The following is a 17,623-nucleotide window of genomic DNA, read 5'->3' as shown; positions in this document are numbered from 1 at the left end:
GCGATTAGATCCCAAAAGTAATCTCGGCAATACATCACCAGATGGGTCTCCTTGTATTATCTTGAAGAATGCTGCTCAGACAGCCCGTGTGTGCCACGAGTCTCTCAAGCTGCTGAGGTCTATCGTACCAGTTGTGGGTCCTGGGCTGCAGGTATATGCAATGCTCTGAGGTATTACCTTGGTTGATGGAGGCATGGATTTACTAAAGTACTCAATTATCCACTGCTTCTTACTCTGACCTGCTGCTTGTCTCTTTAACACCTATAACTCCATGCTTTATAGGCTCAAAGAACTGCTGCAAGCTGAGACAGACTAATGTCTGGAGCACTTGAATAAACTGCTTTCTCCATTTTAGGACCATTTGTCAATTCTTCATTCCTCGGCTCTCTCCTGGTGAGGGATAGGTAAAGCTGCCACACTCTGATGGACAGTCCGACTGGATATTATTTTCTAGAGTGTTCACCTCAAACTGGCTATCTGACCTCAAAGGCTTCTTTCCCCTCATAACACCCCTCCCACCTCACATTACTCTAGTGGGGCGCTTTTCCTTTTTTTCCCCTTCTGCTAAGCACAACTTTGATTTCAATTTCCTTCTGCGGAGCTTTGGAAGAAAAAAAAAGCCAATTTGCTGCTTGAATTAGGCTATTTACAATTTCTTTCAGTTTCAAAAAGAGTGTAATACCTTTTATTTGGTGGGTAATCCTCAGTCTTTGTTTAGGAAAAAATTAGGCAATTTTGCTTCACTATACAAAGTCGAAGACACCGTCCTTCAAAGAGTGACTGAAAAATGTCACAAAGACCACTTGTTAAAAGCAGTTTGCTTTTTCCACACAATGAAGGCGACAGTATGTGGCAGACAACAAAGCTGAGTAGTCAGCGTAAATAAATACAAGCATTCTTGCTCCGCAGAGATGGCATCCCCCTGGTTTAATTATCGCTCTTGTCAATCGAGGTGGAAGAATACAGCACCTGACAAGGCGCGTCCCCATTCTCTCATCTCGCATAGGTCTTTTTCACACCCTGAAATGCACAGACACCCTTCAGCAAACAGCCAAATCAAACCTCGAGATAGAGGCATTCTGTTGCCCCAAACACCCAGGTAACTTTACAGTGTCGAGTCGCTGAATGCTTTTGACACCTTAGAAATGGGGTCTATTCAAGTTTGACAATTGTCCCTGAATTTTCTCAAGCTGGATGCATTTGCACAACAATGGCAGCTGCATGGTGTATGAATAACATCCCAGGGATGCGGTTATGCTGCTATCTTTCCTGGCGACTCTGAGGAAAATTCCAGCTCTTGCGAGGTACCTTTATTTGTCGCTTAAACCAGACAGGGAAAGGATGGGTGAACCCACACAAATGAAGTGGGCCAAGAACGTAGATGGATTGCACCTCTAGATCTGTACAGCAAGAGCTCAGTGCAGGGACATTAGCAGGCCTGTAGGCCATTCCGCAAGGAGAACGTCCCATGAGTCTTGTTTCAGAAAGAAAACCCACACGTGTTATTTTTCAAAGGTCATAGCCAGACGTAGACCAACATTACAGTTAAAGAAGTGATTCACTGCAACACTTAGGTGCTCTTCATGCAGCCTGTTGGCCTCCTTCTTCACTCTCTAAGAAAGGGTAATTTAAAGCAGCATATATATTAGCCTTAAATTACGTGTTGTATCTCAAGATGCACCAGTGAATAAGAGCACAAGTTTTCAGGGCTCAACACACCCTTGCAATTCCAAGCATGCATAGAACAACAGTGTTTGTGTTCTTTACTCTAAGGACAACTACAAGCCTGCGTGTGCATCATAAATGCTTATCAGAGCAGAGGTTGGGTGCACATGCCAACACAAGCACTGAGTTAAAACAGGCAGATTGATTTGAGTTCAAATAGATGGCATCTTTATTTTCTCCCCTGTTTTTGCTTTGGAATCAGTCAGAATCAGTCCCTACATTGCCCTTCAAAATTTGAATCTTCTCAAGCTGAAAGAGATTCAAAGTCCAGTGTAAAACAGAATGAAAGTCTACAAAGTTATAATGTATGGAATACATAAATTAACAGGATCGCACAAGCCATGACACCAGTGAGCTCTTGGATCACACACACACAGCCTTGCCCGTACACACCCACCAGGCTTGAAACTGTAACATATCACATATGTTAATGTGCAGTGCACATTATAGCTGGGGACTTCAACCATGCTGATTTAAGGTCAGTATTTGAACAGCATATTAAATGTGCAATGAGGGGGAAAACACACACTGGATAAAGCCTACAGCAACATTCAAAAAGGCTACAGAGCAACCCCTGAAAACACGGACTGGAGCGTGTTCGAACATCAGGACCTTGAAGAGCACACAACATCAGTGCTCTCATATATTAACTTCTGTGTCAACAGTGTCACTGTGGACAAACGTCTCCGGGTGTATTTCAACCAGAATCTGAGTTGAAAAGAGGCATCAGAGAAGCCAAGGCAGCGTACAAGAGAAGGATCGAAGACCACTTCAGCACCAACAACTCATGACAGGTATGGCAGGGAGTTCAGCACTTAACCAACAACAAACCTTGCAATACCACGTTGACTGAGGGGAACGCTGCGCTTGAGGAGGAGCTGAACCACTTCTTCGCATGCTTTGAGGCGAAGGGACCAGAGGCGGCAGCAGCAAAAACATCGGACAGCAGCAGCAGCCCAAGCCTCATGGTGCAGGAATATGAAGTGAGGCGCACACTGAGGGCAGTGAACCCCAGGAAGGCCGCCGGACCAGATGGGGTAACCGCAAAGGTCCTAAAAGAGTGTACAGACCAGCTGGCTGGGGTCTTCACTAAGATCTTCAACACTTCACTGTCCCAGTCCTGCATCCTGCCGTGCCTAAAGTCAGCCACAATTGTCCCACTGCCAAAGCGTACTAACATTAGCAGCCTCAACGACTACCGACCAGTTGCTCTAACACCTGTTATAATGAAGTGCTTCGAGAAACTGGTCCGACGTCACATCGTGTCCTGCCTGCCACCCACACTCGACCCGCTCCAGTTCGCATACAGAGCTAACAGATCAACTGAAGATGCCATTGCTACAATAATAATAATAATAATAATAATATGGATTGCATTTATATAGCGCTTTTTGGGACCCCTCAAAGCGCTTTACAATACCACTATTCATTCACTCTCACATTCATACACTGGTGAAGGCAAGCTACAGTTGTAGCCACAGCTGCCCTGGGGCAGACTGACAGAGGCGAGGCTGCCATATCGCGCCATCGGCCCCTCTGGCCATCACCAGTAGGCGGTAGGTGAAGTGTCTTGCCCATGGACACAATGACCGACACTGTCCGAGCCGGGGTTCGAACCGGCAACCTTCGATTACAAGACGAACACCCAACTCATAGGCCACGATCGCCCCGCTCCCCAATGCTCCACACCACTAGCTGCTGACCGTCTTCTACCGCTGCTCCATTGAAAGTGTGCTGACACATTGCATCGGTGTGTGGTTCTCCAGCTGCACCACAGCACACAGAAAGGCACTCCAGGGAGCCATCATTATGGCCCAAAAAATCCTTGGACATCCTCTTCCCTCCCTGAAGGACCTGTACAGCACTCGCTGTCTCAAGAGGGCACGCAGCATCCTACGGGACTGCACACACCCAGGACACGGGGTGTTTAAGCTGCTGCCATCTGGCAGGAGGTTCAGGCTGCTGAGGTCCCGAACAAATAGACTCAAAGACAGCTTTTACAACAGGGCAATAGTCCTAATCAATGCAAATAGCTGACCTGACTGGCTACCTACCTGGAGTTTTTTGGGGGGGAGGTAACAACGGTAAAAACAGTAACAATAATAATATTTATATTTATAACAAGATGCAATAACAATTAATGTGCAATAATAACAGTGTGGAATTCAAATACACTTCTTCTTCTTTTTTTATTACTAAGTTAATATACTGTGTTGTGTTGTTTGTGTTGCGTTGTGATGTGTCGTATCATGTCGTGTTGTGTTATATGAAGTGCCGACGTACAGCTTTCCAATTTCATTGTACTATTGTACTATGTATGACTGTGCAATGACAATAAAGAGTTATCTTTCTTATCTTATCTTATATGTTAGCCAGAGCTGAACATGAAAAAAAAATCATCTTTTGTTAATCATCTCTGAGTTTTTACTGTTTTTTTATGATTTCTTCTTGCTGAAGAATAATAAGTGTTACCTGATTATCACCTCCGCATTATTATGTTGTGACACCAATGAGCCGCCCACTGGAAGGCTAAATTAATACTCTCATAGGCAAAGGGGAGTAAAGTGGCGCAGAAGTTGGAGTGTGGCTGCTTTAAAGAACAAGTACATGTCAGACTGTGTATTTTTGACCTATTGCAGGTTCCTGCTTGTACTTTTTGAGTGTTTATTTCTGTACCGTGCATGTAGAAACTGCCATTCTTCGACACTAGGTCTGGTATTTCGTGCATGCTAATGAGCTTCCTTCCATCTTGTCTTCGTTCTGGTGTGCTGATATTTTCTTTAAGCTGCAGATTGAGCAATGCTCGCACATTTTAGAATGAGCAGGGGCCACTGTCGTGGTGTAAGAACGCTAAGCCTAATATTTCTTTAAATTACAATCATTGGCAAGCTAACGCCAGCAGGTTAACACTACAATCAGCTATTTTTGTACGACATCTTACTATAAACAAAGACTGAATGCTTTAGTTAGCCTTCTGTGTAAGTGCATACTTATGTTGTAATATCCATCACTGTATGACTCACGGCTCTAACAAGCCTGCTATTTGTTTTACTTGGTTTTCACTTGTTGATTTTAATCCTTTGGACTCTCTTTTAATCTTTCCTTTCATATTTAGTTTGTTAGGATTTGGGTTAAAGAATCCCCCTTAACAGCATTAATAAATAATTGATAAAGGTTTTGTTTGTGCGATGATATCAGGGTCACAGTCCCCGATGGTGGTAAATGCCATAAAATATCTTGTGGATCTATCAAATCCCATGAAACGAGAAGGGCTAAATCCATGTTCAAAATCAACCTTTGCTTGAATCTCCGTTATACTCTTGAAGCTTTGTGGCTGTATCTTACCTACCTGGCTAGACATGCTCTGTAAGTGTCTTCCAAAACACATTTTGAAAGAATGACACTAGAAACACTAGACACTCGCAAATTTAAAACAACATCGGTGGCCTGTAATAAAGTTCATATTTAATATTTAATTTTTTTTTTTAAAAAGCAAAAACAATCTGTCGCTCTGATCTTCAGTTTCTCCAGATCCAATCACACATTCTATCACTTAATCAAATCCTCTCCTGTTCTTCCCACTAAATAGATTCAAACCTATGCCCTCTCCTGAAAACAAAGTACCTGCTCCCTTGCCCTCATGGTTCATGGGGTTTAAGTATTTGCGAGGAGGCGTCTTGCATTAAAATGCATTTGTACTCCTTGCACTTCTGTAATAAAACCCAGGCATTTAACATGTGTATTTATGGTTCTCAATAACCCAGAAGTCTTAATAAAAATGAAAGCTGACATTGGCATGAAGGATCCTCCTCACTAGCTGTCTTTAATGTCCAGAACATTCCATTAAAACGGGAGCACTTCCTTAGAAGTGGAGCTTTTATCCTGATTGCTTACTGGAAGAGAGGGAGGAAGGAAAAAAAAGAAAAAAGAAACCAAACGACCTTCAGCGCCTCTACACCTAGCCCTTCCCTCATGTGTGCGCTGTGAATGGACACGCCTGTGCTGACATATGTGCAGGGATGAGATGCACACTGACACTGAGTGTGAATGGCATAGTATATTTCCTTTGGGTTTTGAATTGAGCAACACTTCTTTGAATCTCTAGAGATATATGTACAAATGCACATGTCTGAGTCACTGGGCACTTGGTATTCTGCTCATGCACAGAAAAACCATCTCAATTTTGAAATCATAACGATTATTAGGAGATAGGGGAAAAAGCCAAATCTGCATGTTTAATTAGCGCCTGTGCGATGCCAGATAGATAATACATGGGACTTGCTAATGTCCTTTCTTTTGAACTTCTTTAGCCATTTTCTTTTTGAAGATGGAGAAAAAAAGAAGATGGGGACAGAGATTTTCCTCAGTGGGAACACAACTGTTGAGCTACATTTAATAAGCTGGTCAAAAACACTCTCCTGCCGAGAGAGACTGCGCTTTTAATGACCATTCTGCTTCCAAAGTCTCAGATGTGCAGCAAGATTGCTTGCCACATACCAGACAAGGCAGCCATCTTATTAATAGCAACACACCACACATGCTGCAGACTAGGGAGCAGAAACCTAGAGAGGGAGACAAGGGAGAGAGACGCACTGGCACATGGTGAAAAAGAGCATGTCCCGTGCATGCTTTTACTGACTGTGTAGGCAAGGAGACAGATGGGTGAAGTAAGGACGAGATTGGATGTAGGAGGAGGCAGGGCAGGCACCATGGTCTAAAAAAGCTAGCCCTCGCGAGAAGGCATCCAGACCAGCCTCCACACGGGCCAGGAGGGGAAAACTCCGTGATGGATGTACCCTGTGACTGGAGCCCTCGGCACGCCCACACGAAAACGCCACCAAGGCCAGGCCAGCGGAGCAGGCAATCAAAGAGAGAGGCCAGAGGGCCAGGATGATATAGGAGAATTCAGCTTATTAAATAAGCTTCAGGAGGAGCATGGAGCATCTAAAATAAGTTGTCACTCTGCCACCAACAGGCATGAAAAGAGTCTCGGTTAGATGGAAAGTCTATGCACTGCAGGCGGTGATGACAGACTTTGTACCGTAAGAGTGGGAATACTGTCATTAAATACACCAACACACCAGGGAGCTTCAGTACAGTGTGCCATCATTGATTTCCTCTTTTTTTATTTTTTCACCTGGGCTTCATTATCGTGCATCTGAGCAGAACAGGAAGGGAAATGTTTGTGTATGTAGGGATGCAAATCTTATTCCATAATACCACATGTACCACTACTATGAAAATACTACTTCTCTAGTGGAAAAGGGTTTACATGCAAGCAAGTTGGAGTATAAATTCAGGGGCTGTGAGTGGTGTTTCTGACTTAATTTTCATTCAGACTGCAAAGTAGGAAGCTCAATATAAGAGGCTCTATCAGAGATGCAACAGTCTGCTGACACGGATAGAAAATCATTACACAAGTCCATTAGAGGCCACCTGAAACCAGGTGTTCTTGTGTCACAGTTTGTAATTCAGTTGATTATATATTTTTATCCTTAATTTTCAACACTTTGTAGACCCGGACACTTTGATTCCTTTCTTGTTTGTGACGTTGCCTTGGCAACAACAGCATCTTACCAGTTTTCGCTTCGACGCTTAAGACCGAAGGAGGGGCGGAGTGGTGTACAGTGGAGGCTGTGAAAGCAGGTGCAAAAAGACATTTCTTCACTTGTATTTCCTGTCACATCCAGCAGCCCACTCCAGTCCTAAACTTTATATAATTACAACAATCTGTGCTCCCAGAGAGTCTGTGTGAAATCTGATTGCCATTGGTAACATTCACAGCAAGAGTCCTGGCGTGATAGAAGGCTTCCTGTTTCAATTTGCTAGGATCGCTCAAGTTTTACTGGCTTTTTCTTTTTTCTTATCCCATCAGTGGGGCATACATTTCCATTCAGGGGAAAAAACAGAGCCGGTAATATCCAATTTACTGGGAGGAGATGGTTTCTCTGGCAGTATAATAACATGCTACATGGAGCGTAGCATTATGAAGTATGAATAAAAAAAAGGCATTTATGGTAAAAATTCAATTCAAAAGCAGTCATCAGTCATCGGAGGAAATCAAGGCAATTAGTAACACTTTAATGCAAATTGGAGAATGCAAAACATATCACAAATCTTTGGCACTGTAATGGGGTTCCAAGGAAGAGACGATCAAATGACCTCTTTCAAACTCACCCTGGTTGGTCCACTAATCAAAAATCCAAGAAGAGAGATTTCACTCTGTTCTTGAATAGTGTGTGCTTCTGTGTGTGTGTTTGAGCTGGTGTGTGTAGTGATGGGGGTGTATCGCTTAATAGCTTTGTGGCCACAACACTGTCTGGGACCAGGCCTCTATCTACTGCAAGAGTGGTTTCTTTGATGTGGTTTACTTCCATGTAATGTACAGTAACAGCCCAGTGTTACACCTCCAGCCATCTGTGTCCAAAGCAACATGTTTGTGGCTTGTTAACATGTTTGCAATGAGGCTACATGAGCCTGGCTAAATGTAAAAATCTCTCAGTTGGAAAATAACATATAAAAAAATATAACATCGCTTTGCCTGTCGCATTCAAACAACTGTGGTCAATTAAGAGTTAATTTATCTGAATTTTAGGAGCTGGACAGCACCTCATACACTCCCCTTCGAGTGCTTTGACTATATGGTAAATGAACTGGTACTTATATATATAGTTTGTCTAATACTCACATTGCAATGGATGGATCTGGGGAAACTCAAGGTTCAGTATCATTCCCAAGGATACTTCAACATGCATACTGGAGTAGCCACAAAACTGTGCAATGACCTTCCAATTAGTAGACGATCTGCTCTACTTGCTGAGCCACAACTACCCATAATGCCTTAAATGACCCTTCCTACACCACCGGCAATTCATTCTCATTTTTGTACCTCACCCTACCTTCCCCAGCCCAGCTTGGGAGCTGCAGCCAGTCCTTATGAAGGCCTTCCCCAAACTGCAACCTCAGATCCATGCATCCATCCATGATGTCAAATCTAATTGAGGATGCGGTCCCTTACAGTAACGGCTTTTAAATGTTTGCACAAAAACATGTAATAATTTCACTTTCAGTATTATGCATTTGGGCCTCCAGCAATTACTTACCTGTAATGCTCTATTTGAATTTAGTGATGCATTAGAGGAGGATTAGTATGAGGGATGTTTATTTCATGTCCAAGTCAAGCTTGCATGTTGCATTAAAGACAAGTCCAACATGAGCAGTAAATCATCATGAGGTGACATTAAAGTAGCAGCTAAACATTGTGATTTTGTTTTTTAAAAAAAGAAAACTTGCAAGTGTGCACCATTTAGCACGACGTGGCTACCTTGAAAAGCTCTCCTTAACATACAGTGTCTTGCTTCCAGTGTCACACTACACCCATTTTTTGGTACAGGGAAGAATACTAACAAACCGGCAGAATATGTCAAAGCCCACATGTGGCTTGAAATCCACCGTGAAGTTTCCATTTCTGGACTGAAAATCACATTCATTTGAATACAAACTTGTTTCATCTTAAAACATTTCTTATGCTGCACAGTGAAGTAGATTAGATTACTCGCTGTAACTCACTACCTGCATGCATAGATAATATCAAGAAGCCTGCACACCAGCAGGCACAAGCTGAACAGCTATATCACACACAGCCCCACCACACCGGCGCCTCTGCCCCACTGTACCTTCAGAGTGATGGGAGAGCGTGAGCAGGCTGACACAAGAAGCTCCGATCCCAGAACCAAACACTGTGATGCGATTGGAATCTCCTCCGAAGAAGCCGATGTTCTCACTGATCCATCTCAAAGCCTGGATTTGGTCCAAGAGCCCATAGTTCCCTTTAGCTGCCTGGTCACCTGTGCTGAGGAAGCCTGCAACACAAAAAGAAGAAAAGCCATGCAGTGAAAGCAAGTCAAATGAATCCCAGGCATAAAGTTGTTAGCCACTAAAGGTTATCCACAATGACGGACACCCCACCCCGGTTTTGTCAGAAGAACCACAACACCAGGTTACTGCGGTTGTGAAATCATGACTTATTGGATGGCTCTTGGTAAAATAGGAGTGTGTGTGACCGCATGCCATCTGCACTTTATTGGAAATCAATGCCATGTCTCCCTGGGTAAACACCCATCATCAACAATATTGAGCAGCCGTGATGAAAACCTTGCAAATCTATGAAAACTCTGCGGACAGAGAAAGAGGAAAAAAAAAAGCTTCAAATGCTGCAAAAATAAGCAGTATGGAACGCACACACTGCACACGTGTTCTGAGTTTTATCCTGTCATTACCATTCTCTCTCCTGCTCCATAATCCAAAGCACTTACATTCTAAACATTTACATCCAGCACTATTTATGTACATTTTCCTCCATGTCAGTAATCTGCTAGATTTGGACAATGAATTTCTCTTGGCTACATCAGCGCTTGTGTTCACACGCCACCCTTTCCCAGTTGCTCTCCAGGGCCTGAGCTCTGCCGACTGATGGTTAATGGAGAGTCACGGGAGAAGATCAAAGGCAAGCAATCCCCAAAGTCCCCACGGTGGAGTCGGTGTCCGTCAAACCCATGAGCATGCATGTGAGGTGACAGATGGGTGATGTGTGGAAACCAGCACCCCACTCTCTTTAGCAGCAACGCTGCCAAACACTTCACAAGCAATGAATGTGTTGGTGGTGAATGTTTGGAAGCCTCCGGTGGTCCTTCGGCATCTCGGCATTGTTCCTAACATCTATTTCGTGGTCTGTCGTCTATCCGTGTAAGGATAAACTGTCAAAGCGAAAGAAGATTACGGTTTTGATATTAGCAACGCATAAAAAAGAATTACATTTTTTTGACTCAGGTCAGCATAACAATGCTCACTTTAGATGAGCACTGATTAGAAAGTAGCTTTCTCTGTGGTCATTAGCTTGTTCATTGTGAGCAGTCTATGTACAAAAACCCAGCATGTTCTCCACTGCTTATCATTTCTCTTTGTCTGAATCCGGGCACAATCTCCTATCTCAACCCGAACAGCAAACCCGCCTCGCCCTGAGGGCCTGTTGGCAGACACAAAGAGGGTGGGCAGGGGAAAGGCCAGGCCTGATCATCGATTGGAGAGAGGCAGTGGCACAGGAAGCAAAGCAGGAGACAAATGGATCAACAGATGGTCTCCTTCAGATGCATCCCTGAGGATGACAGAGCAGCAGGCCACATGCAGAGTGAGAGTGAAAGAGACAGACGCAGACGGAGAGAGGAGAAATCGGGGCTCCAATTGAAGAGCTTTTCCTTTTCTTTTTCTCTCGCGGCTCCTCCTCGCTTTCCGTCATCACTAAAGGACAACAGCTTTTACAACCTTCTCGAGGGTGCATGGAGGAGAGCGAGAGGGAGAGAGAGGGAGGAGAGACGTGACTCTCCCAGAATAACCCTCATTTGCAAAATGGTTCACACTTCACCAAGTGTATGTCAGTTGGGTTAAGAAATGTCAGGAGACTGGCATGTGAAAACGGACTCTGTACAACTGTTAGGCTAATTGAAAAGATACTGTAAACACTATCCATGTGGCATTGTAATATGCGGCATTGCTAAATAACAAGATGTAAATCATTAGAGCTGAATCCTCAGCTGGCACAGTTTAAAAAAGAAAAACAAAACACAGTTTCATGCTATGGTCTTTTGTGGCTTCTTGTTTAGCCGTGTTGATTCCTCTGCATAAATAAAACTGGTCATTAAAATGTAGAGGTGGAATCCAATATCTTAGACAGCAAGACATGCTGCAGGCACCATTTAAAAATACATCTAATATAGCTCCTGGTTATGTTTTAATTGGAAAGGTGACAGAAAGTATTTTCTTTGGAAAACAATTAAGATAGCAAAGTAATTGTTTTTATGCATGCCTATTGCTATTTTTACATTGCAGACTTTTTACTATGGATGTGCCATTTTGTACATATTTGGAGTTGATGACCTATAAAACACCTCAGTCTCCTCTATGATTACAAAAAAATTACTAAAAAGTAAGCTTACTTCAATGACACATAACACACTGTATAGCTTCACTTTGGTTCTGGTTTGAGCTCTCCAAATTTCCCCTTAAGCACCAGCGACAGGGTTATAGATTCCAGATATAGCAGATGATCCCTGTCTGATCAGCACTGCGTGGGCTTTGGCTGCACATAAACCATGATGTGCATTGCACTCTCGTTTCACAGCTCACACCTACACAGGACCTTGGGATTCTGGACTGAAGCTCAATGCTCCTGAAGTGTTTGATCAAGCTGGCAATGTGCTTGACTGCACTACTCAACCTGACTTCCATTTGATTTTTAACAAAAAAAAAACAACATTTAAACATTAGGTGCTTTGCAAAGAGCATTTAATTCTAAACTGTAATACAGTATCAAACAATATCCATCTTTGTTAGTTACCCAAATTCAAATCAATATGCAAATGATCTTTTAAATGATGTCAACGATTAACTTTCAACCAAACTGTATACGCAATTACAGTGTCCCAGTCCAGTTAATTTAGCAAACGTGAAATCATCATTAAATACTAAATAGTTCTAGTTGATCTGTGTAAACAAATAAATTATTAATTATTAAACACATCATTTGTACTCATTTAATTTTCCCTGCTACATTTTTATTCTTGCCTGCTGCGAGCTCTGTAACAAACTATAGATTTGCTGTGGGGTATTTTCACTTCACTCAGTAAGTGAGGCAATGCTCAAAACCCAATCCCTATGATAATGTGTGATTTACTTAATGCTTTGTTTTTCTCTTAAAACATTAAAAAAGCCACCTCAAAAACAATACTCATCTCCTACGTCAAGCTCGAGAGCCTCAGCGGGACGTGTTGGCTTGAGCGGAGAAAAGAAATCATCAAAATAAGCGTTATTTAAGTCGCTATTCTTAAATCATATAAAGCAAATCCATAATGTTTTCAATAACATCTGGTGAGAAAAGAAGTTATAAAAGAACCACATCTAATAATAATAATAATAATAGTAACTTCAAATGGTCTTTGTGGGTGAAACAAAGATTTCTAAATATGGAATCCAACAAGTATGCGCAGTTCAGCTGGATTATGCATTATATTTGCATGAGAGTATCTTATTCACCACAAACTGTGCAAGTTAATAACAGTGATTGTGTAGCCTTTCTCTGTGTGTTAGAACTGTAATTTATACTGACTGATTACATGATGAGTTTTTGTATCATGTCCCAAACCTATTCTTCCCTGACAGTGATGTGGTTCACTTTTTCTGTACGCGGGCAACTGGCATTTTCTCCTCGTGGCAGCAAAGAGACAGAGACTCAGTCGTGATCTCAGCTGCAACGGCAACGGAGAACGTGGTCCGGTCACAGCTGGGTCAGGTCACACCTGTCTCCTCGCATTGTCCCTGCTGGACGAAACACTGTGTGCGTCTTGTACGGCTACCCCTGCAAGTACCATTGCTTCCCTAGTTACCTTAACGTGACCAGAGAGTCGGATAGCGGCTACGGCACGTCATCGTCCCCTCGTGATGACGCGCTCGCTCCACTTTCACACATTTTTGCACACCAGCCACAATGTGCATTAGTTGACCATTAGAAAAAAAGTGCAAAGCGTGACGTCACATATTGTGTGTGTGTTTTTTTTCTTTTGGCTTGATCATGTTTTATCAATATGTGCGTGCCACCGTCTCAGTCTCAGAGTATGTGTTTCCTCCAGAGCCTGGAGCCTGATTTCCTTTTGCCATGCTTCTCAGCATTGATATTGCTTTATTGATTATGATTTAAATGTCTGTTTTCAGTATGGTGGGCTATAACTCACAAGTGTAGCAGCAAGGGGTGATGATAATGATCGCTCTGACCCCAGACATCTCTTTTAGCCCGCTCTCCCAGATAATAGAATGTGCGTAAACTAATGGACGAGGTTGAGAAGAGGTGAGGGGGAGGGCAAAAGCTTGTTGAGCTGAAGATTGAGCTTACATGGAGACAGATGGAGGGAACAGATAGGGAAGGGTAGAGTAAAATGGGAATAACACAGTGACGTAACAGAGGGAAACGGTTTTTTGGCTTTAAAAAAAAAAAAAATTCATGCTTGGTGTTACTTTGCCTTTTCCGTCTTTCTTTTCTACGTCTCATCCTCTCTCTCTTTGAGGGAGCCGGTTAACAAGGCCTTCTGTGTCCAAACTCTCCTTTGGAACCACTCCTCCCTCTCCGGCCTCCCTCTTGCCCTCTCCCTCTATCTCTACCCCCTCCACCCCATCTCTTTTCTGGGGAAATAAAGGCGCACACAGTCACAGCCTTGACAGCCCCCACTAAGAATCCCCCTCCCCCCCAATACAAAAGAGCTTCAACTTCCCCCCAGCCAGGCCTGGGTTGAATGAGAGCCTCTGGGGTGTGGATGAGAAGCAGAGGATGGAAGGGGCCACCCTCCTCACAGCCACATAAAGGGCCTATGTGTCAGGCTCACGATGAGCAAGGGGCATACCCAGCGGTCCATCCTCCGCACAGGGAGCTGTACCCATGACATTTTTACCAGTTTTTTGGGAGTGTGGATTCAAAACACTGACGAGTTTCAAAAAGAGGGAGGAAAAAAAAGAAATGGTGTGTGAGGCGACTGGGGCATGGGCCTGAATGAAGGTGACTCGGATCAGTGTGCCGCTCCTGTTTACAGCTCAGTGCCCAATAGCGTGGCTGGAGCACAGTCTGATCTGAGAAAAGGAGAGCGAGAGAGCTATAGAAACAGGGCGAGCGAAAGAGTGAAATGCGGACAAGCACAAGAAAGCCTCTTTATGGCTGAACACAGAAGACTCTGTGATCCACACCACATCACAGCTTCTGCGGTGGACAGAAATAAAAACTTGAGGGAGAATCACATATTTTCTGATTGTCACTCCAATAAATTACTTATTCCATATTAATGAATATAACATGAGCACAGAATTAAACCAGAAAATGGTTAAAAGAATTTATGCATAAGCCCCCATCCCCTGCATGCCACCCCGATTCTGTCCTGGCCTCATCGCAAATTAATAATTAATTTTAAAAATCACAACGCTTCACATGGCAACAAAGCCGTCTGATGTTCGAGGCCCTAGCCCTTGACACTTTGCAAGCTCAAACCAAATCATAACACAGTCAGTATACTGCAGGTCTTTTCCCAAAACGTCAACATGCAGATGATTATAAGAAACCTAATTGCTTTGGCTTAGCATTAGTCTCAGCTGCACAAAGATTCCCGGACGCAGTAGATGCCGGGTGTCGGCTGGACGCTGCTAGAGGTAGATTATTATGCATACTGTGATACTACATACAGACTGAGCCACTCACATGGAAAATGTGGTCTGTGTGCAACAAAGCAATGAGAAAAAAACAAAACAAAACAAAAACCTACAACAAAATGTCAAGAGGGAAAATCCATGCCGCACAGACACCAGAGCTCATCTGACACATATCTGAGCCCCTAAAACCCAGATCTCTTACAGACAGACGAGGGCCTGTTATGGCAGGCGGGGGATGAAAAACAGATACTGTAAGTCAAAGTCGGTGGTGCACGTGGCAGCTGCTGGTCGTCCTGCATGTGATTTCGGGGGCTGCTTAATCTGATTGTGCGATGTGTCCCAGTGGTCAGACGACACTGTTCAAGGGCTCTAGTGAACAGCAGCTCTGGCAGCAACTACAAATGAGCAGTTTGCATATGTATGACCCCTGGCATCCGAGCACCACTCCATCAATCATACATCGACTATTGGGGCTGTCAGTTTCGTTGCTTCTCTCCCGATCTCCCCTTCGCCATCCTTCCCTTTCACTGGCTCAGTTTCCTGTCCACCCCTCCTCTCAGTGTCTTTCTCCATTCTGCCTCCCCCAACCTATCACCTTTTCTCTTTGCCGTGTCTCTTATTGTCGTTCTTTTCACATAATAGCACGGACAGAGGCTTCTCAAAGACAGCAAAAGGCTTTTACACAAAGGGGAGCTTTGCATCTCACAGCTGGTGCGGAGGCGTGCTTGCATGCTTCCACAAGGGGAGAGGGAGAGAGTAGTGTTTGAGAGCCACAACTGTGAGGTTAAGCAGCACTTTGGTTCTACTTGGAGGAGCACGCGTCGTCTGGATATATTTCACATTTGCACAATCATTTTCTTTTACTAATGTCTAATGTTTTTTTTTAAATGCACTCTTAGTATAATCATAATCCTTTGTTCAAAACAAGACATCGTCAGGGTGCTCTGCCTCACTTTTTTGGCCTGTGGCTGAACAAGTTCAAAGGCATGGTGTGAAAAATGACATCAAGCCCGGGTGATGTAATTTGAGGGCGTGGTGAGAAAGTTTAGCGCAAGCCAGCTCGGGGAGGACGGCGCAGTGTGCAGTGATGCAGTGATGCAGTGATACCACAGAAGAGATCAGAGCCCAGCTTATCAAAGCACATCAGTGGAGCAGGGTAGGAGAAAAAGGTCATCATTTAGAGCATCTTCAAAGCCTAACTCCACTTCTCCTCAGGTTGGAGTAGCTCTGATAGCTGGCCATAACGAGCTTAGTTTTGGTTGACCCTACCCCTGAAAAAGTTGAGAAACAAGCCCCAGCGGCCAATTTTACAGCTTCCATTTGCGACACTGTAAATCCTGCCTTCAAGTATTTGTTCATTTATTGAAACCCGCCAACTTGAGTTGTAAATCTATCGCAGCAAATTTGAACGAACATCTGTTTTCCAGAGGTTTAGCACTGTGGTGTGTGTGCTGAATGAGTGATTTTTTTGTGTTTGTCTTCAGATGGGTACAATATTGTTGGCAACACAATGCAGCGCTCTTGCCAGTGGGGCTGTGTTCTAATTTGAAACTGCCTCAAAGCTCACAAGAAGCAATAATTTTACAGAAACGTGCTGTTTGTGCTCATCGTATGCAGTAGGAAAATTTGCATGTTACACCTGTTTGACTGTACAAATCAGAATTGCAAAGCAGAAGAATGCTGATAATATATGTTTTCTTGTTCTCAAAAAATGTCCTGAAAAGAGAAAAAAAATATATAACAATGTATTATCCTTCTCAAGCACTACCTGTGGAGCCAAAGCCTAATAAAGCTCATCCCTACTTACTAGAACCTCTATTGTTGGTCAGAACCACACAAAGGAACTACTTGATTGGATGATATGTTCCACCATTACAATAAACTTGTAGTTTATTCAGAGACTGATGGAATTCATTGTGCTACCATGAATACTCTATAGCCTAACAAAACCAAGAATGAAAATTGTCCTCAACAAATACACTCTAGTATTTGCTTAAATCTTCCGAGTCTAGCTATTTTATGAACAAAATTTGGATTAAAAAAAAAAAAAGAAAAGAAAAAGCAGACTGGAGACCAAAATTCTTACGTCGCTCTAGAATATATTTGTTTTTTTGTGTTTGTTATGAATTGAATACAATTTTTTCCCTTACAGATGAAAATGGTTCATAATTTCCCTAAATTAATATAATATAATCTACATAAATTATATAACATGCAATCTACATAAATCTACATATGTTCTCCATAAATTTAATTACAGACTATCTTTGAATATTTGCCCTGCCTTCCTTGTGCTTTAGCGACAGCATGCACTCGAGCTGGCAGAACCTCAACAAATTCGTGTAAAACCTGACAACCCACATTGCCCCAGCATGATTTGAAAATCTTCCAAAGTGCTTTTTTTTTTATGATGTCACTACATGTCTGACTTTTGATTCCAGCAAAAAGCCATTTTACAGTTACCACTGTGCTGGTAGGTCTTAGCCCATCCAAGTGTTTGGCTTAGTTTGCCTTTCCAAGGCTGGTTGACAGACTGGTACTCATCCTCAGAGAAAACTACATAGACTTCTTTACACAACTAATTGGAGATTGATGTGCTCGCGGAGTATGGGAGTGCCTACTGGGGTCAGCGGGGGAGCTGGCCCCAGGGAGGGGTCAC

At 43.2% G+C, this 17,623-nt stretch overlaps 1 protein-coding gene across 3 annotated transcripts in view; it reads right to left on the bottom strand.

Moving 5' to 3' along the window:
* nlgn3a (neuroligin 3a) overlaps window positions 1-17,623 on the bottom strand; it is a 137,173-nt gene that overhangs the window by 34,065 nt on the left and 85,485 nt on the right. For all 3 annotated transcript variants that reach the window (XM_005921295.2, XM_042228974.1, XM_005921296.2), the window contains one exon: window positions 9,402-9,587. In XM_005921295.2, the coding sequence (XP_005921357.1) occupies window positions 9,402-9,587 (186 nt within the window). The remainder of the gene's footprint in view (window positions 1-9,401; window positions 9,588-17,623) is intronic.

Source organism: Haplochromis burtoni, unplaced genomic scaffold (assembly GCF_018398535.1).
Source record: "Haplochromis burtoni strain Fernald_Lab_line unplaced genomic scaffold, NCSU_Asbu1 Contig_10, whole genome shotgun sequence".
Lineage (NCBI taxonomy): Eukaryota > Metazoa > Chordata > Actinopteri > Cichliformes > Cichlidae > Haplochromis > Haplochromis burtoni.
This window is presented reverse-complemented; position numbering and strand designations above follow the sequence as displayed.